General features: G+C 38.1%; 1 protein-coding gene across 1 annotated transcript; it reads right to left on the reverse strand.

Annotated features, from left to right (window-relative positions):
- Nucleotides 1-17,553: 17,553 nt before the first annotated feature.
- Nucleotides 17,554-23,953, reverse strand: LOC141647802 (pre-mRNA-splicing factor SPF27 homolog). Its single transcript, XM_074456136.1, has 6 exons — nucleotides 23,593-23,953; nucleotides 20,320-20,495; nucleotides 18,906-18,989; nucleotides 18,205-18,274; nucleotides 17,986-18,119; nucleotides 17,554-17,896 (listed from the first exon to the last, which is right to left on the reverse strand). Exons 1-6 carry the CDS (start codon nucleotides 23,839-23,841, stop codon nucleotides 17,842-17,844), a joined length of 768 nt encoding a protein of 255 aa, XP_074312237.1. The 5' UTR covers nucleotides 23,842-23,953; the 3' UTR covers nucleotides 17,554-17,841.
- Nucleotides 23,954-27,289: the final 3,336 nt, after the last annotated feature.

The following is a 27,289-nucleotide window of genomic DNA, read 5'->3' on the forward strand; positions in this document are numbered from 1 at the left end:
ATTAAGAGGTAAACAAATGAAGACGGGTCAAAGCTAGCTACAAGACAAAAGAAAAGGGGAATGAAGGTCAACCTTTGACCTTCAATTATGCAAAAGTGTATCTCCTCCATCCTGTATTTCGTTTCATCACCAGTACACTTCATCACCTTCATTTCACCATTCATCATTCAAAACCTTCATCACTATAAACCCGTCATCATCAAACCAGACCTGCAAACAATACCACCATTCACCATTTTCACCTTCCCCGCATCATTCACCAACCCGACAATCACCCGCACTTCGACATCAACAACAATCGTAGCACCATCTTCATCGTCTCCATCACCTCCGACCGACTGCGACAATTCACACCGCTTCTCCTCGCCGTTCAAACCCTTTCGAACTCGTCAATCTCCGACAACAACAATCAATCATCTTCTTCAGCAGCTTCACTTCATCACCCGCCATATCTCCACTCCTTTCATCACTCACCATTTTCATCAATTCTCCATTAACAACCACCATCACCACTTCTTGTCAACAAGACAACAAGTCGCAGCAATGGACCCCGAGCTCGAAATTCACATCACACACCTTCATCATCATTCGTCTCCATCATCTTAAACCCGTCACTTCCCTATCACTTTCATTTCACCATGACAACCACCCTTTACCACCATCTCACCTGCAAACCACCATCATACCGGCAAGAAAGAACATTATCAACAATTGAAGCCCGAAAACCCGACCACACCATCATTCTCACGCTCAATTTAAACCGCATATGTGCCCTATCTTGGTCAACCGGCAGCCGCCCTCAAACCGGCAGGGAATACCTTAACATTTTGGTCCAATTAATCATGCACTCGCACGGCCATAGCCACTTAAAGCAGCGGGCAACCGGCATACAACAACGCAGACAACATTATCGCATCAATTTGTGTTCCTATCGGTGGTGCCCGGCAGCCGCCCCACCGGCAGCCACACACACCTAGTGAATTTCCGCCTTTTCTTCAAGTACGCGCTGCCGGCACACTCGCACCGACGCCGGCTGACCGGCAAAGAACCCTTGTGCTGCGATTTGTTCACCCGCATTCTTCTCTTTTTCCCTTTTTGTTTTTGTTTTGTTTGTCTAATGTATTACTATGTCGGTTGATTTGGGGTTTTATTAGTGCTAGGTTTATTATTAGTATTAGAATTATTATTATCATTATTATTATTATTATTATTATTATTATTATTAGCTAATTAAAATTGTAATTAGAAGATGTTATATAAGTCTCCTCTCACATTACACACTAGACTTTACATTAGACATTAGATAGAAAATTAGATTAGTTCATCTTTCTCTCAACATTTTGTAGAACCCTAATATTTACTCTCTCATTTTCATTCAATAAAAAGTTGTAATCTTTCTTTAATTATTAGTTTAATTCTTCCTTTGTTCATTCAAGTTCTTCATCTCTCATTAATATACAATTAGTATTTTGGGTTGTATTTGAAGATTAGAAGAAATTCATTCTTCCATTATTATCCAAGATTGTTACTTTCCTCTTTGTTGGTAAAATTCTCATCTTTTGTTTACATTACTTTCATTAGTTTACATTTCTTATGTTGTTTTATCATTATTCATCAAAAGTTTCCATCTTTATCAATTTTACAATGTTTACTTGTGTATTGTTGGAAATTGTTGGTGATTTCTCATCCATGAACATGAGTGAGTAGTCTTATCTAAGGTCTAGGGGGAATTTGGGTAATTAAGGGGATGAATTTGGGTGGTTAACCTTTTGAATTGGGTGATTATGTGGTTTATACTCTTAATGCATTTGAAGTGTTTGTGGAAATGCCTCAATGAAAATTGGACATTTTATTAACATGTTTGGCTTAATTACCTTGGTGCATTGTGCTATTAGATGGTTATAGAAGTGTTTATAGATGAGTTTTAATGAAAGTTAGAACATCTCTTTGATGCATTCGGTCCGTCTTGGTGCTCATGCTATTGGGTAGTCTTTATGCTTTATTTGTAGCTAGTTCATCTCGATCAAGTGACAACTTATTGAGGAGCTTAAGGTGACTAAGAAATTAGTCTTAAACCCTTGACCACTATTATTACCCTTCTCTTGTTAGACCTTGTTTCTCCCCCTAATTGCCCTTTGTGAACCCAAAGACCTTAGCCTCCCCTTATTAATTAAAAGCAATTTCATCTAGTTTAAATTTTATACCTTGTTGCATCTTAGTTTATAATTAATCAATCTTATTTTGTTTGACTAAAATAGGACTTAAACGGACTAAGTATACACCCCCGCCATCTTTGTGTTCGACACCCGAATAAATACTACTTTTATTGGGTTCTTTATAAATAGTTTTTGGTACCGGAAGTGACGACAAAAGCCGGTCATCAGCGGGGGACTCTCCCTCGGATTGAAGATAAGTCGACGGTAGGCATCGTCAAGTGGGGTGATCCTATCAGAGAGACTGGCTATGGCTTCCTCGACCTGTTGGAACATGGTGAGCATAGTGGCAGCACTGAACACAAATACCCCGTCCGAGGGATCTTTCTCCAAGGCATTCACCTCGTCATCAACTGGCAGGATGAGGTATGAGCAGTCCAGAGTTGGCTCATCGTCGGAGATGGCGTAGATCCCCAGAGGGTTTGTTTTGTTGTTTAGCTTAGTCGGTGGGGGTAAAGGCAAATCTCCTTTCTCAATCATGTCTTGGATGATGTGTTTGAGTTTGAAGCAGGTTTCAGTATCATGCCCCTTCCCTTGATGGTACTGACAATAGGCATTGGGGTTCCAGAAGCGGGATTTCTTAGCATCGGTCGGATCCGGGGTGGGTCCGATCGGTTGTAATTTTCCCTGGTCCATGAGCCTCTTCAGAGCACTTGCGTAAGTCGACCCTATATTAGTAAACACTCTCTGGGAGCGCTCAGCTCTCTTAGTAGATGGTTCAACGAGGTTGACCTCATCGATTTTGTTCGTTTGGCCGTAGGGACGAGACCCGGTCGAGGTGGATCCTTGGTAACCTCTGCCAGTAGTCTTGGCCAAGACACCCTTCCGGAGGTCATCTTCAATGCACGTCCCCATAATTTGCAGATCCTGGAAGGTCTTAATATTTTGATCCCTCAGTAAGTTGGCATACACTGGGCGGAGATTGTTGACGAACTTTTCCACCAAAGTTGATTCACTCGGTTTACTGACCAGTTGAGTACTCACCCTCCTCCAACGGGTTAAGAACTCGGTGAACCCTTCCTTATCGTTCTGGGTTAGAACTTTAAGAGTACGGGTATTGGCTTGGATTTCAACATTGTCGGCGTATTGTTTGGCAAATTCAACTGCGACCTCATCCCAAGTAGTAAGGTTTTTCGGGTCAAGGGAGTAGTACCACTGGCGAGGGATCGGTTCTAAAGAGGACGGAAAGATCCGGGTGAAAAGTTCTTGTTTGACCCCTTTAATGGCCATATAGTCTTTGAAGGCACGGATGTGATTGAGCGGGTCCTCCACTCCTTTGAACTTAGGCACATCAGTTTGGGTAAAGTTGTCGGGTAATTGATCCCCAACAGGTTCGAACCTTCGGTTGTTCTCAAGATGGATATTGTTACCCCGGGCTAGGAGCTGTTTTTCCAAGAGCTTTAGCCTCTTCTCAGTTTCAGTCAGAGGTGTAGTATTATGTTCTCCAATTTCCTTGTTCTCCAGGGGGTCGATACAGGTCTCGACGCGATCCAGGGTGACCTTAAGAGCGGTAAGCAGGCTGGCTAGCTGATCAGTCGTGACATCTCTGTTGTTATCATTATTGTTGTGGTTGACAGACGAAGTTGAAGACGGGGCCATGGCTCTGAGGCAGAAAAATGGCTCACATTACAACTCAATCCGACACGGTTCAAAGACTGAACGCAGACAACGCAAAGGGCGAGACAAAGATCAGACTCAACAAGACGAGGGTGGCCGTGTATGGTTCCTCGGTGCTGGCTCGATTTATGACGTGACGGTGTTGACCTAACTTTTGACATGAGTCCAACATAACGGCGCGACGCCATTGGACGGGTCTCGTGGTGAGACGACTCATAAGTAAAGACCCATAAGTACGTTTGCTTCGACTCGGTAGATATGAGGCGAAATTGGAATGGTGGACTGAAGTTTTCGAAAATAGAAATTTTCAAAAAGATTCATTCGTCGCTTTATGGACGGCTTCCGAAGATAGAGATCTCCGCAAGTCGATCAGTTGAAAGGGTTGTCTTAAGTTTATTTACAAAAGACGGTTCGAGTTTGAATCAGCTCGGAAAGCGGTGTATCGTTTCCCAAGACGGTTTTGGAAATTCAAAACTGTATGTTTTGAAAATCGGGTGTGAAATGTTTGAAGAGGTCTCAGGGACGGTGCATGGTCCTCGGGATCTCGAAAGTATCTCGAGAAAAGGGTGTGTGCTTTTCTCGGGTTTTGAAAGAGCCATTGTCAGCGCGAAACGGGTTAAAATCCGTGTCTAGACGCGGCGATTATAACGGCGTAAAAAGGTGATTTGAAATGGTTGTGAAAAACTGAGTTTGAAAATCGTCATTACGACGGCCTAGAAAGGCGTGTTGAAATGGTTGTGAAAAACCGGGCTTGAAAATCGTTATTACGACGGCCTAGAAAGGCGTGTTGAAATGGTTATAAAAATCGGGTTTCAAAATCGTCATTACGACGGCCTAGAAAGGCGTGTTGAAATGGTTATAAAAAACTGGGTTTGAAAATCGTCATTACGACGGCCTAGAAAGGCGTGTTGAAATGGTTATAAAAACCGGGTTTGAAATCGTCATTACGACGGCCTAGAAATGCGTGTTGAAATGGTTATAAAAACAGAGTTTGAAAATCGTCATTACGACGGCCTAGAAAGGCGTGGTGAAATGATTATAAAAACCGGGTTTGAAAATCGTTATTACGACGGCCTAGAAAGGCGTGCAACGGTCGGCGAAAGACCGAGGTTTGAAACGGCCATTTAACGGCGCAAAAGGGTGATTTTGAAAGTTTGAAAATGACACGGAAGGACTTATGATCAAGTAGCACATAAGCACTCGCAGTTCATTATATTATGCATTATGCTAACACGGGTTTTGGCTTAAGAGGGTGGGTTACACACCAAGCAATCAAACCCCGATTTGCGAGAGGGATACCAATCCAAACAAAATGTGTAAGGAGGGTGCCCTAGCCTCGTGCTCGAAAGTGATGAAAGCTCTTTAACGAAACAGAAATGTGTAACGTCAATGGTATGCTTGACTCAATCGGGATTCGAAACGCGGGGATGAGAAAGCTCACGCCGACGAGACGAGCCAATTGGTCGAAAAGGGTTAGGTTGTGGGCCCGGACAAGGAACCCGACCGTGAGCGTAATATCAATTAATGCATTCCAACCAAGACCTCATTCGAGTCTCACCATCTAGGGATCACAAAGACGTAAGTGTCCTAGTTCTCCCCAGTGGAGTCGCCAATCTGTGGACATGAGCCACGTCTCGGTCTGTGGATTTAGGCCACCTACCGGTCCGTAGTCATGGGCCACCTGCACGCCAAGCCAATCTGTGGACATGCAGCGGTCTTTTGAAAGCCACACTCGGCTGCGTAAAAATGCTTTCGACCGGATCATTTTAGATCGGTCGGTTTCGTCTCGGTAAGGGTCTCGAAACGATTAGAGATGTTCGGAGTCGCCACCAAGCATTTGTGGGATGTTTGGAACCCGTTCGAAATCCACTTTATACCTCGGTCAAATCGAAGCACAAAGCAGTGTTTGACATAGGTACTAAAGATAAGGAAATCGTCCCTGTTTAGCATCCTATCTCTAGAATGACTCTCGTACGCCCTGGATAAGGTCGTCCACTATCCAAAGTTTCTGAGTAAGAGGTGAAGGTACGTATTGGGAAGCCCTTTGATCAGACACCCAATCCCGCCCGCGGTAGCGGCCTCTACTGATCGATCTTGGTTGGTTGAATGCAGAAGTTGATAAAACGGTTTAAATGCATGAATGCGCATCCAATAATTTAAACCTAACATATGAGAGCATTCTAAGTCGGTTGATTTAATCCAAGTATCAAGTATAAGATGTCGAGTTGGATTAATGATTGATTTGCATGCAAGACGGAAATTAAACATCCATTTACCGTATTAGGTTTAGGGTGCATAACGTGATCCATTTGTCTTAGTAAGACATTTCGCAAATGTGATTTTGAATAAACAAGTAGTCATCTGATCCGTCTTATATCCGGGCTAACCGGAGTCGGGATCGTCCTAGACTAATGTTGGAAAGGGAACAGGCCCTGTACCAGACGGCTATATGAGGCGCGAGCCAGTCGACGATACAAAGGGCCTCCCCTGGTTCTGAAAATGAGAAAGAAAAGGCCTGCTTGAGGCGCGGGTCAGCCTACGGTTATATTCCGTATTCTGACCATTTAGAAAACGTTGTAAAATGTGTTAAGAAATGGGTGTTTGAACCCGGTTTGGTTTGAAAGGGTCGCTTAGACCGCATTTGTTGATTTGAAGAACTAGACTCGAATAATCATCATTATTTTGATAATATTCGGTGTCGGGTCCGACTTGACAAACTTGACATGAATAGTTTTGAAAATAATTATGAACTAATTGTTTTTAAGTTCATTTGAATATAATTAGTCGATACTCATCATCGTACCCGGGTTAAAATCCGGCATGGTATGTAGAACCAAGGATGACTTTGTGTTGGGGACTAATATGTTTGTTTCGAAAATGTAAAGAAATGATGAAAGGCTTTAAAATACTTCCCAAAAAACGAAATAAAAGGCTTTAAAATATCTTTTAAATGTTATTAACCAAATATTATCACAGAAACACGGATTTGACCGTCATGGTATATGGAACCAAGGGTGAAAAATGTTTTATGGTTAAAACAAATGAAATAAAATAAAAAGGGTTTGAAAATATTTGAAATGGTAAAAATCTATTACAAATATGAAAATGAATTAAAGGGGAAAGACGAGAACAAACACGGTTGATCTCTGACCTGAACACCCCATTTAGGCGTGGGCAAGCCTGCAACCTAAGGGGCTTCTATCTCAGACCAAAATTCAGTTTTGGCTCGTTTATCCCATGTTTTGGTTCATGTTATGCACGTTTTAGCATGTTATAGTCATGAAACAAATGAAAATATGATAAAAAGAGGATTTTTACACCCTCATACTTACATGTTTGGTTATGGCGAGTGACCGACGTAAGTGTAACAACTCGTTTGGTCGAAAAAAACTCAGTTTAAAACCGTTTTGGTAAGTAAAAAGAGTGTTTTAAGATTAGTGACGGTGTAGTGGTCGAAGTGGTCGGTCAAGTGATTTAATGCACGATGACGGTACCAAACAATGTGTAAGGCTTGTATTTACGATCGGTAGGTCGTAAATACACGTCGGATTGTGACTTAAGAAGTCGAGTCGAGAATTTTAAGGGAGAAAAGAGGGGGCGGACACTCGCGTGAGTCTCAAATGGGGGCATTTGAGGGTTATTTATAGTGAAATGAGTGGTTGTATGAGTTTCGAGCGACGTGGCCACCTGGGCTGCTCAAAGAGGCGCGAGCCACGTCGCGGGTCTTCGAGGTGTCTTGTCGCTTTCACACAAGTGCAATCATGATTTGTTCTATCCTAGGTTTTGTAGTCATATGTTTGGTACTTGACCAAACATAAATCCGGGAAAACATAAGGTAGAAGGTTTGAAATGTTTTGTTTTTGGTGGTTGACTCGGTTTGACTCGTTGTTGGAGTCGGGATTTGAATTTTTGAGTCGGTTTTTGGTCTGGTGTCGGTTTTGACTCTAGTTAGTGTCATTGCGACCCCGTCGTCGTGCATTAAACACTCCAAGTATTTTTGAAATGTTTTATTTTCGAAATCGTTTTAAGTTTTCCGACGTAAAGTTGTACACAAACTGTCGATCAAACGCCGCGATTCCAAAACATGTTGTAGTTCGATAATCATCGGGTGTTTGTTGGAGTCTCAGCAGATAGTGGGTATCTACACTGAGTGTTTTGTTTTACGCAGGAAAGAGGAAGAAGAAAAGGGGATTGTGGGGTTGGGGACACGGGATACAACAACAACAATAATTTATGATAATAATAATAAATAAATAATAATAAAAGAATTATAATAATATATAATAATATATAAAAGAGATATTTAAAGGTAGGGTGTAAGAGGGTAGGTGAGTGTGTTGTCAATATAGGATAGGTCGAGAAAAAAAATTAGTCTCACCAGTGGAAAAGTGACGGTCTACAGCTAGACGGAAGAATGTCTCGAGTCTATATTAACTTGAGACGGAAACTAATATTATTACTGTCACTATTATTATTGTCCGACCAAAAATACGTATACATTTATTTATATATAAATTATGCCTCAAGAATATAATTTAATAATACGCATTTTTACAAAAATGAGCTTTTATATATTACCTTTATAAAAATCGGGTTTGAAATAAAATTAATTAAATTGAATAATTCAAAAATATAAAATAAAATAATCAAACGGTTTAATAAATTTTAAATCTCAAAATGGGGAATTCGCGCGTGTTACAATTACCCCACTTTTTAAAAAGTTTCGTCCTCGAAACTTGAAAGTAGAAACGAAAGGTTATATAAAATAAAACTGTAATTTTGGAATCGGTAACTAAAACATTTAAAAGGTTACTTATCGTAAGAATTAAATTCCTTCGAAAGTTTCAAATAAAATTTTCCGACAGAACCAGATTGAAAGGTAAATCATTGGCATAAATTAAAAATCAAAATACTTTCAAAAACATTAACGAAGAGTTTTCAAAAGTATAAGTCTCATTCATGGAACGAAATTGCTCTTGTCGTGCACACAAGAACGCTAACTTTCCAAGTCAAAGACAATTTAAAACAAAAATCACTCGCCGACAGGCGTAGGACAAGTTATTAAACGTCTCTAATAACGAGTTCTAACATCCGATCAACGTCAAAATCAAAAGAAAAATATAATCTACTCAAATTTTCTTTTGCAAAAACCGAAATAAAAATGAAGGTTTCACCTTTAAACTCAAAAGGGAGTTAAATTCCTGGAAATATAGTATTAAACTTTGACAAAGAAATCATAAATAGATCAAAGTTAATAGAAATTGGATAAAATTTAAAGAAATCTCGGGTTTAGCAATTAATATCATGAAAAAGAAGTCTATACTCAAAGAACAAATATGGAACTAAATCAAATTTTCATTTTCAAACCTTTAAAATAGGTAAAGTTTTGCAAAAGTAACATCAACTTTTAACAACGAAACAAGACTGATAGCTTGAAGGTTTAGAAATTGAACAAAAAGGAAGGTAACTTAGACATCATAGATACAAGTATGCTAAGAGGATTCAACTTACCTAATTAAAAGAGATGTGATGAACTTACTAGGGATAAGAATTGAAGTCAAACCAATGAGAATGTCAAGGGTAGAGTTTTATAGGTCACTAGCATCAAACTCAAGGGAGGAGCAAGATAAAGCGAGGAAAGAGAGGTATGAACGGCAACGCTTATGGTCAAAGAAGAAAGGGAATTAGACAACAAGGAAATGCCAGGTACTCAAATCTCAAACAACATCATCCTAAACGGTTCCGAAAACTTCCTAACAACAAAACTTATAATCGCAACACTCCCAAGAATTTCCTCAAACACTCATGTTACTTCATCCTAATATATTCCCTGAAACAAAGTACTCCACTATAGTGTGATCTCATCACTCCAAATCCTCAAACATCCACAAACAACTTCCACAAGATCAAGGTCAAGGTTTCCAACAAAGCTACACTCATATCCAACTAGTGTCAACCACGGGTTTCTCAAAAGGGTAAAATCCTAAATCAAGAATCCTCATTCCAAGCTCTAAATTCCCTCGAAAGATTTCTCAAATATTCCACAAGGTTAACAAAGACTTCTTGACACTAAATCTCTCTCAACTGAAGAACTCTCAAGAGCCAACTAATATCAAATCACATCACCAATCCCGTATGGTCATCAACATCTCAAGGTATATTCTTTCAAATCCGATATCCTAAAACTTACATACCATCGAGTTCCCAAGAGACAAGATCTTAGTTGTAACAACACTGTACTACCTCATATATTTTCATTCTAACACCATAAATTGAAACTATGTCCTTTAACTTAACAATTGGCGTCAACCATACCATTATCCTTTCTAGTTACCAAAACAAGCGCTAAGACTTCCCAACCATGTAGTTTAGTCTCACTTTCATACCATACCTCAAGTAGTCATCAAGATCACTCACTTAGACTAACTAATAATCCCACAATTAGCATTTATCATATGGTAACGTGCACATTATCAAACCCTCATATCCGAAGTGATTATGGAAGCCAATCAAAAACTCGACTTACTTGGTCAATCCTACATCCTCAAATCCACCATTAAATTTCATCCATTTTAAGTGAAGTACTAAGCACTAGTATCCCAAGACACGTCTCATTACACTTCCCAAGCCCTTCAAATCCCAAACATAAACAACAAAGCCAAGTTCTCTAACCTTAGTAACAAATGCAACTCACACTTAACACACAGAATCCACCAATCAAATATACTCACTTAATCAAGGATCTAGGTATAAGAACCATCAAGTATGTCTCATCACACTACCTAAGTCTTTCTAACACCACAACCTCTCAAAACCAAGGTTATGGGTTAAACACAACAAGCTCCTCAAAAGTCAAATTTTCCAACCAAGGTCAACATTCCTCAAAAGAAAGAGTACTATCAAAAAGGCGTTAAGGAAGAATAAGCAAGGAACAAAGGACAAGTTAGGAAATACAAGAGTGACTTACAAGGAAAAAGAAAAGAGGATTTAGAAGAAGAAATAAGCATTAAGAATTGAAGAACAGGGCAAGGTACACAAAGAATGAGACATCTTCGAGGAAGTAGAAGCATTCTTCAAGATTGAACAAATCTTCAATCCTCGGCAATAGGCACCAAATCTTGATCACCACATGGTAAGTTTACCGTTATTGATCCAAGGGCACAACAATTATTAAATGACAATCAACAAACATGTTAGAACCTAACAAAGAGCAAACACACTACAGACTACCACCTTAGGTCCTTAAGTCTACCCATCTCTCATTCATTATTCAAGGTCAAGTTCAAATTTAAATTTGGGGTGCACGTGTGTGCGTCGGGAGCAACATAGGCTCTGATACCAACTGTGACACCCCGCGATAAAGAGGAAAATATAACTAATAAATTAAAGCGGAAATTTATGATATTTTTAAAACTTTTTTTTACTACTAGTTAAAGATTAACACGCGGGTGCCAAAAATGAAATGAAACAAGTACTACAATAGACAAACTTAGGTTATTACAACCCAAGTCTAGAAGGCGGAGAAAAGATATCCCACGAATAAACAAATAAAGAGTTTCTAAACTAGCAAACTAAGGTCCAAGGGTTTAGTTCTCGATAGCCCACACGTCTTCCCCACGTAAGCGTCTTCACAACCTGTCATTCATGTAAACATGAACGCCACAGTCAGTGGGGAGTAACTCAAGGTTCTCCCAGCCACAATATGTCGAAACACAGATATACAAGAACATATTAGAACATCATAAATATAACCATTTGATGCAAGCACTCAGATATGAGACTAACATTCAAAACAGGCGTAGACAATCATAGATAAGGTATATGATAAATCCAACTTTGAAAACCAAACAACATACAATACATGAAATAGGTCTACTAACATCACATAATAAGAAAAGCACCTGGCTCAGAGGCTACCTTTAAAGCATGTCCGAGACAAAAGTCCTTAAGTACCTTGGCTCAGCGGTTACCTTTAAAACATGTCCAACGCACTACCTCTAAAGTATTTGGCTCAGCGGTTACCTTTAAAACATGTCCAAATACTACAAACAAGTGCCCGACTCAGAGGTTACCTTTAAAACATGTTCGAAGCACCACACATAAAGTATCTGGCTCAGCGGTTACCTTTAAAACATGTCCAAATACTACAAACAAGTACCCGACTCAGAGGTTACCTTTAAAACATGTCCGAGGTACAACAAACAAGTATCCGGCTCAATGTTACCTTTAAAACATGGCCAAATACAACAAACAAGTGCCCGACTCAAAGGTTACCTTTAAAACATGTCCGAGGCACAACAAACAAGTATCTGGCTCAGCGGTTACCTTTAAAACATGGCCAAATACAACAAACAAGTGCCCGACTCAGAGGTTACCTTTAAAACATGTCTGAGGCACAACAAACAAGTATCTGGGTCAGCAGTTACCTTTAAAACATGGCCAAATACAACAAACAAGTGCCCGACTTAGAGGTTACCTTTAAAACATGTTCGAGGCACAACAAACAAGTATCTGACTCAGCGGTTACCTTTAAAACATGGCCAAATACAACAAACAAGTGCCCGACTCAGAGGTTACCTTTAAAACATGTCCGAGGCACAACAAACAAGTATCTGGGTCAGCAGTTACCTTTAAAACATGGCCAAATACAACAAACAAGTGCCCGACTTAGAGGTTACCTTTAAAACATGTCCGAGGCACAACAAACAAGTATCTGACTCAGCGGTTACCTTTAAAACATGGCCAAATACAACAAACAAGTACAACAAACAAGCACAACAAACAAGCACATAGAACGGGATTATTAATGTCACATTCATACTTATGGCTTGCATCTCACCATAAGTACGGATGGGAACATCAATCCTGACGACCTTATCGCAACTAGATGGCCTATGGCTCACCCCTAGTATACGATAGGACCGTGACTCAGGGACGGGATGATTAATGTCACATTCATACTTATGGCCTGCATCACCATAAGTACGGATGGGAACATAACTCCCGACGTTCATACCGCAACTAGAGGGCCTATGGCTCACCCCTAGTATCCGGTAGAACCAAGACTCTCACAACCGAACAACGCTAGACATTATCTAGAGTACGACTCACTACAAGTAACTACTTATAATAAATATTTCATACTTGTATTATATTAATAAATATTCCACTTCATAATTTAACATGCCGGCTAAATAAAATATAATGAGCGATAATGAGTAATTTACGTTAAATGAAATTACGGAATAAAATGTAACTAATAACAATTGGGTCATTCGTAACTCTATACCATCCTATAGGGTTGGCCCAATAACAAAGAAATATGATTCAGTCCAATTACGAGACAAATAACCATGGCCCAATATCAAGCATGTAAACCAGTCCAATTATCACACTAACACCCATGGCCCAATCAAATATATAAAGCAAGCCCACTTTTTGGGTTCTCATAAACCCGACCCAAGCGCTCATTTTGGGACCAAAAATTAAGACGGAAAAATAATAATTAAATAACGGAATTCCACGAGTATAAATCATGAGAGGAAAAAAAATATATGAATGAAGATATTTAATGAAACACGTTATATATATAGCATGAGTCGGAAATTTGAATGATTGAAGCAAACGCATGTTATGCCAAACAAACTACCAGACACAACTCAAAGAGTGGACTTTGGACAGTCACAATCACGTCCCAACCACCCACCGTGACAAAGCTAGGCTGTTGCCCAGGCTAGCCGTGAGGAAACAAGCCACGCAGGCCCCTACCCAGTCCACAAACAGCCACCATCTCACTCCTAAAATAGCCCAAACAGCCCCCGAAACCAACCAACTCAGTCGTGAAACCACCAGTCCATAAGACGAGATTACAAGCTCCAAACATAACACAAGCGCGTCCATTAAAAGGGCACCAATAAATAGCGGGGAAAAAACTCCAACATATGCTCGAGACGGAAGTAAAAGAGTAGTCTACCCACAACCTCAACACTCGACATGGACCACAATGACACTCGAAATCGTGTCAAGTCAGCCATTCAGGGTACTTATAAGGCGGATTTCTAAGCAAAAATTGAGACGGAATTTAAAGATACTATTTCGTGAATGACCACAACCGGTCTACACTCAATTACTTCTCAGTACTACCCTGTAAAACAACCCACCTAGCTCTTAATTCGACTGCTAACACAGAGGACGAAACCGTCCAAGGGGACTCATTCTAAGACGACAATTGAAGCAAGGTTAAGATAGAAATTATCATGCACAAAGGGCCGAACTTTGTCAATCAAGGGCACATAAAACGATACATAAGACGGAAATTTCAACATTTGTCGAGTAACCTATCACCGTTACCTTATAACTTCCTCAACGAGCACGATTTCTGACTCAAACTGCTCCGGGTCTTCAAATCCTTCATCAGAGAGCAAGAAAAACGGATAAAGAAGCTAAAAGACGATACTTTTATAAGACGGCGAAAGACGAAACCACCACAAGAACGAGACTTTCTTACCTAGAAAGAAGGAGGAAGGGACGAGGAAGCTAATGGTACAAAAATAATGGAGTTTGGTTGAAAAATAAGGGAGGAAATGGAGGTTGAAGGAGGCGGGGATGGGTGTTTGTTGGTGTTGCTGCTGAATGTTTTGTTTTACGCAGGAATGAGGAAGAAGAAAAGGGGATTGTGGGGTTGGGGACATGGGATACAACAACAACAATAATTTATGATAATAATAATAAATAAATAATAATAAAATAATTATAATAATATATAATAATATATAAAAGAGATATTTAAAGGTAGGGTGTAAGAGGGTAGGTGAGTGTGTTGTCAATATAGGATAGGTCGAGAAAAAAAATTAGTCTCACCGGTGGAAAAGTGACGGTCTACAGCTAGACGGAAGAATGTCTCGAGTCTATATTAACTTGAGACGGAAACTAATATTATTACTGTCACTATTATTATTGTCCGACCAAAAATACGTATACATTTTTTTATATATAAATTATGCCTCAAGAATATAATTTAATAATACGCATTTTTACAAAAATGAGCTTTTACATATTACCTTTATAAAAATTAATTAAATTGAATAATTCAAAAATATAAAATAAAATAATCAAACGGTTTAATAAATTTTAAATCTCAAAATGGGAAATTCGCGGGTGTTACAATAATAATCCGCAAATATTAATTATTAGGGATTTTAAGTAGAAAAGGATTTTATTAAATAAAATAAGAAACTTAAATTGTAAAAGAAAGAAAGATGAAGAAGAGGAAAGAGAAAACATTCGGGTACTCGAGGAAGAAGAAGGAGAGGAGCAGCGGCTAAGTAGCCCCTGGAAGAGGTACAACAGTTGTTGCGACTGTTCCAGAAGGCGCAACAGTTGTTGCGTTCCTTCTCGACGGTCTTTCCGAGTTGTTTCGTCAAAAAGGGTTTGAAAACATGATTTTGAAAACCGTTTTGAGCATGCTTATAATATAAATTCGTACAAAAGGAATAATACAAAAATAAAACAAGATTAAAGTGAGATTTACACCCTCAAACTTACATGTTTAACGAAGCAAGATTAACTAAGCTGTCGTTTAGTGGTTGCTCGACTCAATTTGATGCAAATATGAATGTGCCTTTTAAAAAAGGAGTTTAGAAACAAAATTGATTAGATTAGATTAATTGTGGAGTTGTCAAATTGGTCGGTCATGGAATGAGACTGGTACCCAAAAGGATTTGGGCTTACATGGTCGAGTGATCAAGCACGTAGGCATCAAAGCAATAGCAAAGCTCTTAGAATGCAAAGGGAAAAGAGAAAGGGTGGACACTCGCGTGAAGAATATGTGAGGCGAAGGCCTCTATTTATACTAATCACGAGGTGTAGGTTTAGGAAAAGATAGGATTTGGAAAGAATCCGGAAATATTCTGGAAACTGGTGAAAAACCGGCCCAGGAAGAGGCACAGCAGATACTGCGACCTTTCCAAGAGGCGCAGCACCTGTTGCGTTCTCTCCTGAGGCCTTTCCTCCTCAGCAAGAAAGATTTCCGCGGGTTTAAATAGAAAATAGGGAAGATAAGGACTTCCTTACTACACAAGGCAAGATATTTCGGGAACTAAATACTAAAAAATAATATTTTAGGAAAAACTTCTGGAATATTCCGACTCGGAGCAAGACGGTTTTAGAAAATGAAGACGGTTTTTGACTCGGACTCCAAATGTACTCTAATTACTGTCAAAAAGACCGTATCAGCACGTAGATGACGATCAAGAGGTTGACAAGACTTTTTGAGCTACCACTTGTCGACGAAATTACGAAATATCATAAATCGCTCCATATGCTTAAACATACGGTCCAATCATCACCGAGTGTTTGGGGGGAGGTGCAGAAATGAGGTATATACGGGAAGAAGTTATGAGTTTTTAGAGAGAAGGGAGAGGATTTGGGTTGAAGAGAAAGGAGAGGAAATGAATTAGGGTTAAGTGGGATAAGGGATCTCGAGTAATCTATAACCCGGCCTGACACAGTGCACTCGGTCGATTGCTGAGTCCACTCGACCCAGTGTCACCCATTCGGTCGAGTACTGCTCGTACTTGGCCGAGTGCCACTCACTCGGTCCACTATACGCTCCATTAGGTCTAGTATAGGTTGCACTTGGTCCACTGCAAAGTTATGCCTTACTCACGAGTAGCCTCTCGTCAAGCCTAAGGGTCTTCTCACGCATCCCAAAGTTCCTTAATCGATCTCTAAATCTTCGGGTATTACACTGCTTATTCCTCGTGTCATTTTGATTGCATTTTATTTATGACGATGAAGAGGATGATTCTGACCCTAACTTTATTGAACTACCCTCGTACATCTTTTTCTAAATTGGATATGCTAAATAGGTTGATTACCACTATTACCCCTAATCTTTTAACTATTAATCTCTATCAAAATAACATTGTGCCCATTCTTCTTAATTGAAAGGGTAGAGATGTAATTTATCCCTATTTCTTAAATCCTTCTCAAAGTGGAAATTAGAATAACTGCAATTGGGTAGTACTTGTACACAAGGCTTCAATATCGCTCAGAGCGTAAATTTGTGGAAACGTTAAGGGTGTGTTTGGATAGCAAAAGTGGAGGGGAAATGAGGCAAGGAAACGGAGAGAACGGAAGGGGGAATGGGGTGTGGGTGTTTTGGATACAATTTCACTCCAAATCTTACCTATTGTGGAGAGACTTTGATTAGGCTTGGAGGAGGGAAACTAGATCTCTCCAAATCTCTCCCCCTCCATTTCCTTTCACTCTCACTTGCTATCCAAACAAGGAATTTTAAATCCTCTACTCTCCCTCCCTTTCTTTTCCCTCTAAATCCCATAATCCAAATACACCTAGGGTGTGTTTGGATAGCAAAAGTGGAGGGAGGGGAGGGGGAAGGGAAAGGGAGAGAAGGGAAGGGGGTGGAGAATGGAGGGTGAGTGTTTGGATACAATTTTTCTTCAAATCATGCCTATTGTAGAGAGATTTTGATTAGGTTGGAGGAGAAGAATTAGATCCCTCCAAATCTCCTCCCTCTAATCCCCACCACCCTCATTTCCTATCCAAACAAGGAATTTTAAATCCCATACTCTCTCTCCCTTTTTTTTCCCCTCCAAATCCCTCAACCCGCTAAGAGATGCAATTTCTACACTAAAATACTTCTAAATTACAAAACAAATATTTCTAAACGTGCACTAGTCTTGTAAAATGAGAGATTAGCTATAAGGAAGATTGTTTGTTTCTTGCTATTTCAAACATCATAAAAGTAGTCAAATTCACAAGAATTTTCAGCGAATGGAACATTACAGAAACTCACGGTATGCGATTAAAGCCTCGTGAATTATTCTGTATTACACAAGGTCATCACCCTATTTAGACACAGCATCCCCAGTTTTCCATACAAGAAAAAAGGAAGACAAGGCACTGATCAAGCCCATTCGTCACACAAAGTGTGTTACTAATAAAGTTCCAAGTGCTCAATTTCATCACACGAAAAACATGTATATCACTACTTGGAAGGAAGCAAAGAGCCATTCTCCATATTAACATCTAAGTTCCAGCCTCTGAACACATATTAACAAAAAATTCAATCAGCACCAATCTGTCTCAGATTTAAAAAGTTGGAAGAAACTAAATTAACACTGTAAACTACCTTTCAACACCTTCTTTTCTAAGTTCTTCGAGATGATTTTCTATTTTGGCAGCGGCTTCTTGAATTTCAATATTCTTCAAGCAAAGCTCTCTCCATTGTGTAGATAAGACATTCAACTCATTGGCGGCATTTTGCTGATAAATTAAACCATCCATATAACAGTTACTCCAGTAAACAGATCATATGATGGAGTAACAAATTTTTCCTTTTGAGTTTTACCTGATGAAATTTTCTTTCTCGGTTGACCGTTTCGATTTTTTCATTTTGTTCACCACCAACTGCTTGCATCCTAAGGAAAATAGTGTGACCGACAGTAACAAGTCAATAACAAAACTGTAGCCCGAAAACTCCAAATATGGTTTAGGGCTGGGCTAACATAATCTGAGGTCAGCCGTAAATGTAAATGAACTAGAATTAGAATATGGTTAGTCTGTTTGAGCGCCTAAAAGTCCACAAAGAAGACTGCTGGCGGGAGGAAGGCGGCTGTACTTTGAAATAAACAAATAACAGTCGCATCACCATATGCACAGTAGAAAATAGTCATATGTTCATGGCTCCCAAGTAAAACAACTACAATGACAAAAAAAATAGTTTCAAAAAAATCAGGGTCAGCTAATATACCCCTATATTTAATAGAGAACATATTTCACCCAAGCGTTTTGTCAGTTTGTCACCAAAACTAGATAGGTAGGGATCCATGGTGCATTGAGTCATTGACGCAAGTTAAAATTATATCTTACATCACAGGCGTTCTACTTTGAAAGGCATTAAGCAATGCTCTTTGGATTATCCCTTTACCATTTAAGTAATTATGTCAAATGTAGATGCTATGCAAACCTGAAAAACCATAGAATTGGGGAACTACAACAGCCAAATGCCCATATCAAATAAAAGTAGCACATGATGCCATGAGAAATAACCTGGCTAGAGATGCTTCAAGCCACTGATTGTAGAGTTTCCACACTTCAGGACCATACTTATCCATCAAATCAAGATTTTCCAGCCTAGATACAGTAAACCATTAAACAAGAAAGATATATTACTAATCAAACATAGGTTGTGTATCCTTCAACAGTTAATAGATCTTAGCTCCAAAAAAACAATTTATAAATCTGAAAGTTGTTCCAAAAATACAAAAAAAAAAACAAAAAGGCATGGTTCAGTAACTGAGTTAACGAGTTAACAATACTTAAAGTAGCAGCAATATTAATAGCATGTTAGACTTCATTCCACCAGGGGCGAAGCTAGGATTTTAAAGTTGGGGTAGCGAAAATAAATGTTATTATTTCGCCATCTCACTCGAGATGAAATGACCTTTCCTAGCCTACGTCGGCTAGACACACGTGATAAAATCACTGATTAATGATTATAATATATAATAAATCCAAATTATTAACTCGCAATTAAAATTGACAATTAGATAAATTTACTTAATCGCTCATTTTTTTTTAAGTTAATAAGAGTCCTATTTTCTCTTTCGAACTTTTCATCTTATAACCTTCGTATTACGAATTTACGATTCACCAACTACTTCTCATTTTGTAAGGATCGAGACTATCGCTTTATAATTTTTTAACTTAGTTTTTATATAATTCAACAAGAGTCCAACTTTTTAAAATTTATCAACATGTCTTGTTTTCTACTTCTCCGACTTATTTAACCAACATAAATAGTCACTTCGTATCAGTAATAACATTGGATGTCTAATTATTGTAATCTTTGAACATTTTAAAAAAAAATACTAATATATATATTTGATTAATTAGCACTATAATACAGAAGCTCACTAGCAAGGTTGATGTTTGAGACTCCATATGTAATTTGCTCGGAAAAAATATCCCTTAAATTATGGTTGCAAGCTAGTAGGATTCGAACCCAGGTATCCAGGGAAATCCACACTATCCTCACCACTAAGACACAATCATCTTATTGTCTCATTTAATACGTATTATTTACTTATCATTTAAATAGATATTCCAGATTTGTTGGGGTAGCAAAAATTAATCACTGCAACTAATTTTTTTGGGATTGGGGTTGCAATGGCTACCCTTTGCTACTACATACCTTCGCCCCTGCATTCCACTACAATTTTATCCCTTAAATCCAAGAGAATGAGAGCCATGTTATTGTCATGAAGGAGTGATAGATAAATATCAAGGGTAGTGTTGAAGGTTCACCTAATTTTCTTACTAAAATTAGAAAAGAGGCTATTAATATGGGATAACTAAAGAGGGAGAAGGGGACAACAAATATGGAATGGAGGAAGTACTTGATATGAAGTGCTTTTACGTAATATGAAGTGTTTTATTTCTGCAGAATGAAGTTTTTTATCACCTAATCTCCTGATGTTGTAGCAGGCGTTGAGCTTTCTGAAGAGCTTGCTTCCAAGCAGTTTCATCATTTTGCTTGTTAATTGGTGGTGTATCAGGTATGTAGCGAGATGTATCAAGTGGCACAGGAGGCCTCCCTGCCCTGACTCGCTCATACTCCCTGGCAAGCATTGGGTGATCCTAAAATGAACACATGAAGTTACAGAAACTAACAATAGAAGTACATATTACATACTCCCCCTATTTTATTGAGTTAGCCCGATTAACCCACTTTTTGTCATGGGGAAAGTTGGCTAATTCAATAAAATGACGGGAGTATCACAAACAAAATTTAACCAAATTCTTCAAAGAGCGACGTGCATAGTATTAAATCTCTATTTTCTACTTAATCTTGCTAAATGCCAATATTGCATCAAAATGCAGTAAAAAATGTTCCCACCGTGATATTCAAAGCCTTTACAAAAACAGTTGCATACGAACTGTAGCGGCCTTTATTCAATACAAATATGACTTTACAATTTAAGAGTTAGTTTTAAATAATGAGCAGCAAAATTATACTCGACTACATTTACAAATCATGGAAACATTAAAATCATGCTTCGCAGCTGAAAGATGACACATAACATGAAACAATTGAACGACAAAAACCCGATGGCATGTCTTATGCATCATATAGACCAATCCTCAACCTCAATGAACACCGTAGAAGCTTCTTTGTCATATATGGATACATGATACACACTTACAGGAGATGGGAGTATCAATAGGTTATGACTTATGCGTCTACAATGCAGAGAAAAATTATTTCATACACATCCTGTTACCCAATACGAAAACTCAGATTTCCCTGGGTATCAGCCAAAAATATTTTCAAAATCAAGTCATTTCCTTAGGCTTTCTTTGGAAGGAGGGAGTCAGAAGAAAACGCAAATGGGATGCATTATGCCTTGTTTGTATAGTAGGTTGAGTTAAAGGGAAAATAATGGTAACATTATATGTAGTCTTGAGGAGAGTCTTGTCTCAAGACTTATATGAATCTTGCCTCAAGACTTGCAATAAAAACCCAAATTCTTAGGTTGAGTCTTTTACATCCAAGAGACAAGAGTCGCGTTAAAGGTGTGTTTGGATAGCAAAAGTGGAGGGAAAGGGAAGGGAGGGGGTTGGAGGGAAGGGAACGGGAGGGAGGGGAATGGAGGGGGTTGGAAAGATTTTGGTTTGCCTTGGAGGAGAAACTGGATCCCTCCAAATCCCTCCCCCTTCATTTCCGTCCTTCCATATATATTGTAGCCAAACAAAGGAAATTGAACCCCTCCCTTTCCCTGCCTTCCCTTTCCCTCCAATTCCCTCAATCCAAACACACCCTTAGGGTAAAAGTCTTGGCACATGGTTTTTGGTATGCGATCCAATATATGGCTCCTATGTGTAAAAGTATCTTTTTCTTTTTTCTTTTAAAGCTGGATAAAAAGAAAGTGAATAAGTAAAATTTGAGGTAAACCTAAGAGATAAAGTACAAAGTCTCACTCAGATCCAAATGGATAGATTTAAACGATTTATAATTTATTTTTAAGTCGGTTTAGACTCTCATATGTTTTCACTTTATTCCTAGACTATTGATGCTCAGACTCACGAAAAATTTCTACAACCATATATGGCACCCACTGGCCTTTTCCCCACTCACATTTTACTATTTATAAGTCTTAAGTTGAGTTTTGGATTTCCAAAACCCAACTTAAGACTTGAGACTTAAGACTTGTGAATAGTAAATGTAATTATCCCAACTCTTTTGTTACGACTTGCATGGGTCTTGTCCCCTGGGAATAACGATAATATTAGGTGATTCTGAGCCATGTCTTAATAAAAAACTAATTAAAGTTAGTGAAAAGCTTATGCCGTAGAGTCTTAAAGCTAGGAAAAGTCTTGTTGATAAACTTACTCTAAGGGTGTGTTTGGATTGACTGATTTGGAGGGAAAAGAAAGGGAGGGAGAGTAAGGGATTTAAAATCCCTTATTTGGATAGCAAATGAGGGTGGAGGGAAATGGAGGGGGAGAGATTTGTTGGGATCCAATTTCCCTCCTCCAAGGCTAATCAAAATCTCTCCACAAAGGGCAAGATTTGGAGGGAAATTGTATCCTGTGTTTGGATAGTAAATGTGGAGGGAAAGGGAGGGGAGGGGGAAGGAGGGAAGGGAAAGGGAGAGAAGGGAAGGGGAGGGCAAATGGGGAGTGGGTGTTTGGATACAATTTCCCTCCAAATCTTGCCTATTGTGGAGAGATTTTGATATGCCTTGGAGGAGGAAAATGTATCCTCCAAATCTCTCCCCTCCATTTCCCTCCACCCTTATTTGCTATCCAAACAAGGGAGTTTAAATCCCATACTCTCCCTCCCTTTCTTTTCCCTCCAAATCACTCAATCCAAACACACCCTAAGGGTTTGTTTGGATTGAGGGATTGGAGGGAAAGGAAAGGGAGGGAAAGTAGGGGATTTAAATTCTCTTGTTTGGATAGAAAATAAGGGTGAAGGGAAATGGAGGGGGAGAGATTTGGAGGGATCCAATATTCCAATTTCCCTCCTCCAAGCGTAATCAAAATCTCTCCACAATAGGCAAAATTTAGAGGGAAATTGTATCCAAACACCCGCATTCCTTTCCCCCTCCCCTTCCCCAAAACCCATACTCGTACCCTCACCTCTCTCAACTTGTATCCAAACAAAGGGCTAATCTCTTCATCTACAAAACTAATCGTATGAAACTATTTCTAGGTACCTAAGCACATAATGGTAGCATATTCCTACCGTCACAATGTGTCAACCAATTTACTCATCCCTGCTTGAATCCAAATATTTTTTGCCAGTTTGGGCCAATTTAACTAATGAAGTAGAAAACTACACTAAACTGATTCAAGTTCATGCCGATGAAACTTCGCTTCATTACACAGTTACAGTAAAAACAATAGTTTTATCCCCGTAACAGAGACAAGGTTGGAATGACAATGCTGAAAAGCAATGTATTACCGATATGATAACTCGACAAGAACATCAGTACCCACACACGATTAATTAAACACAATGCATCAAGAAACGACACCGAATTAGCAAACGAAGAGTCAAACCTACCGCTAATCCATAAACCATAACAACACAAAGCCGATAAATAAGAAGAAATAAGAAGATTAAATTAAGAGCTGAAGGGTAAACAATAGTGGCAACGAACAATCCCGGTAAAACAGAAACCCTAAAAAATTAATCCGTAGTTCATTTAAGCACAGTACGAAAAATAACCTCGAGATTGAACTTGGGAAGAGGAGGAAGATCCTTGAGATAATCAGAGGGTTTTTTGGAACTACGACGCATCTCTTCCTCAACCAAGCGGTCAACTTCCTGTTTAACAGAAGGATTTGCATAGTCGTCGTCAATGTATGGCAAAGCGTCGATAATCTCTGCGTTGGATGCACTTGCCCATGGTCTTGCGGCGTCTGGTGCTGCCTCCAGCATTAGTATGTCGCCATTTGCGCTTCTGTTATTTGCCATTACCACTTACCAGTTGTGTTGCTTTTCTTGATGAGAGTGAATGAATGAATAATAACAAGTAGAGATGATTCGGGAAGATAGGCTCGTCGAGTAGATGAATCAGTATCATAATAAGAAATTACCCTCAACTATTCGACCCATTAAGATATGACACGACTCGTAAACCTAACCCGTTTGTTCACAGTCAAGACATTAAAGTCTCAACCCGCGACCCGTTTAATCCGACTCAAAATCTATATCTATCTTTTTCCGAGCGATACAGAGAGTCCAAGTTTTTCGAACGACTTTTGAGCAATAAATTAATGAAGTGAAATAATATAAGAGATAATATATAAGATATTAAATATTTATATAAGATATAGATCAATAAATTAATTAATAATGTGTTATGGTATGATATCAATCCTAAACTAATACAAAAACTAATCATGTTGGTTTATTTTTTGTATTAGCTTAAATAATAAATAATAAATAATTTAAATGTAAACAAACTCCATCAAACTTAAGATAAAGTTTGTAATATAATAAGCCTAACAAACGACTAAAATAGCAATAGGAGTAATAGGACTACTAATAGTCTAATATTAGTGTGTTAGAGAAGACTCATATTTGTACCAAAAAGAACTCTAATATGACTCAAATATAACTTCTACCTCCAGTGTTATATATATATATATATATATATATATATATATATATATATATAGGGTTATTTAATGTAAATACTCCAAACTATAGGCGGTGTTCTCAAAATACTCTAAACTTTAATAAATCTCAAAATATACCCAACTTTTAATACTCTCTTCTCAAAATGATCTATGGTGACCGGCTACCCGATAAACAAGTCGTTGCCTACTTTTATTCATTACCTTATTTCATTTTCATCCCTTACCTTAGTTCATCTTCATCCCCTACCTTAAACAACCTCTACCATCCACAACCCTTCAACACCTAAATTCATCACTAAAATCCACCAGTGAAACCCTAAAAAAACCACCCGCCACTCTCCCAGATCTGTCGCCGACCAAAGCAAGCCTCAACGTCGCCATAGGCACTGCCCCTTTACTTCCCCTTTTAATCTTCAAGGTCCGATACATAGTTTGCACCCATACTCCATTACCAAAGACAAGAAAACCTCAAAATAATCAATCAAACCAAATTTCCACCAATAAACAACACGCAAAATCGACGACAAAGACCTGGCCTACGCAAATTCCAAAGAGCCTTTTTCAATTTCAATTTCTTCCAACTATTTGTGGATCTCGTCTTTTACAATTTCAATTTCTTTCAACTAATTAAATTAACAAAGTTTGATTTTTCTTTCTGTTTCCGCTTGATTGTTGTATGACAGATAGAAGATTGGAATAAGAGAAAACCCTCTTAATTTATCTCACCTTTTGACGCTTTTTTCCGAAATTTCTACTATTTGGGTTAAGGAGAGAGTGAATTCAAGGTGCAGTAGGGTCTTGTTGTCTCAGACATGGATTCTCTTACCATTTCTTGGTGGTTGTTTTTTTTGGTAAGTTAATGTCAAATATCTTCAAATTATTGATAGAGGGTGTTCCATCAAATTTTGATAGAGGGAAGTTGTAGTATGAATGAGGAAGATGAAATACAATGAAGAGGGCCATGAGTGGGTCCTGTAACTAGAGTTAACCTGCTGCTACAGGTTAGAAAGAGGACAATTCTATTAAAAGATGAGGTTGGTGATAGTTGAGTATATTGTGAGTTATATTGTAGTTTGGAGTAATTTAAGAAGATCAGTAATAGTTTGGAGTATTTACATTAAATAATCCATATATATATATAGATAGATATATAGATAGATAGATAGATAGATAGATAGATAGATAGATAGATAGATAGATAGATAGATAGATAGATAGATAGATAGATAGATAGATAGATAGATAGATAGATAGATAGATAGATAGATAGATAGATAGATAGATAGATAGATAGATAGATAGATAGATAGATAGATAGATAGATAGAGAGAGAGAGAGAGAGGAGTTCAAATGAGTCCACCTAAAATGGTGAGTCCACTAAGTCCTTATCTTAGCCATTGATCTTCTAAGATTGATGGTTGAGATTTTAAAATTTTAGGTGGAAACTTTAATGTTTTATAAATGAAACTTTAATTTATGAGTGTAACTTTAATTCTTTATAATTATAACTTTAATATTTAAGGTAATTTTATTAATAAAAATTTAGTTTCATGTTATAAAATTTTATTTTAAATATATAAAATTGATTTTTGAATCTAACTTTAGTGTTTTACGAGTGAAACTTTAATACTAAAAATTGAAACTTTAATTTTTTTTGACAATTTTTAATATAAAAATTTGAATTTATTTAATTTTACTGATTTAAAAATATAACGTTAATGTTTTACAATTGAAATTTTAATGTTAAAAATTGAAACTTTAATTTTTTTTAACCAATTTCTAATATTAAAATTTGATTTTATTTAATTTTACAGATTTATAAATATAACTTTAATGTTTTACGATTGAAACTTTAATGTTTTTCGAGTGAAACTTTAATAATATAAATTATAACTTTATTTTTTTTGAACAAATTCTAATATAAAAATTTCAATTTATTAAATTTTACTAATTTATAAATTTCAATTTGATGAATGTAACTTTAATGTTTTACGATCGTAACTTTAGTCATAATTTTTGAAACTTTGTAATTTAAGTCTTTGGCAAGTATAATTAGTCAGCGTAACTTCAGTCCATATAAACGTAACTTTAGTCCATATGCGTTGTAACTTTAATCCATGCCGCTAAAACTTTATTATAATAACCACCAACAACCACCCCTACTTTCACCAACCACCATGACGTCACCCTGCAACCGCCTCCATCACGAGTCACCATACAAAAAAAAAATCTGAAAACGAAAAGGAAAAAAACAAAGTGGCGGTAGCCACGACATCATCACCACCCCATCCCCACAAAAGACCCACCATCTAAAAAACCACCCACCATAGATCTCAAAATGAAAAAAAAAAAAAAAAAAAAAAGTAACAGCCAACCGAGACCAACAACCCCACACGACCCACCAAAACGCCACGACAACCACCCATTAAATCTAAAAAAAAAAAAGAGAAAGGGGGAGGGTGTAATACTACGGATTTTCTTTGGTGACTACTCGACCGAGTAGAGCCTACTCGGCCGAGTAGTGCTGTTGTTGTGGGTTGTTTTGGTTCTGCCGATGAATACTCGGCCGAGTATAGTGAATACTCGACCGAGTAGAGGATACTCGGCCGAGTATAACTTTACTCGACCGAGTATTCGGTCTGGCGAGTGTTATTTTGACGGTTTGATTAGGAAGTGTTTAAGATTATTTTTATATCCCGCGTCAGTTTCTAAACATCATTTCAAACTTCATCATTTCTACGTTAACCCTAATCTCTCCTTAATCACTTCCTAATCATCCC

This window comes from Silene latifolia, chromosome 3 (assembly GCF_048544455.1).
Source record: "Silene latifolia isolate original U9 population chromosome 3, ASM4854445v1, whole genome shotgun sequence".
Taxonomy (NCBI): Eukaryota; Viridiplantae; Streptophyta; class Magnoliopsida; order Caryophyllales; family Caryophyllaceae; genus Silene; species Silene latifolia.

What these genes read in the sequence shown, in the direction of transcription:
- LOC141647802 (XM_074456136.1), bottom strand. Translation starts at nt 23,841, where the DNA reads ATGGCAAATAACAGAAGCGCAAATGGCGACATACTAATGCTGGAGGCA. An exon ending in CTACAACATCAGGAGATTAG is followed by an intron (nt 18,990 to 20,319) that starts GTGATAAAAAAC and finishes TACTGTATCTAG; the next exon opens with GCTGGAAAATCTTGATTTGA. An exon ending in AGAAAAGAAGGTGTTGAAAG is followed by an intron (nt 17,897 to 17,985) that starts GTAGTTTACAGT and finishes ATATGTGTTCAG; the next exon opens with AGGCTGGAACTTAGATGTTA.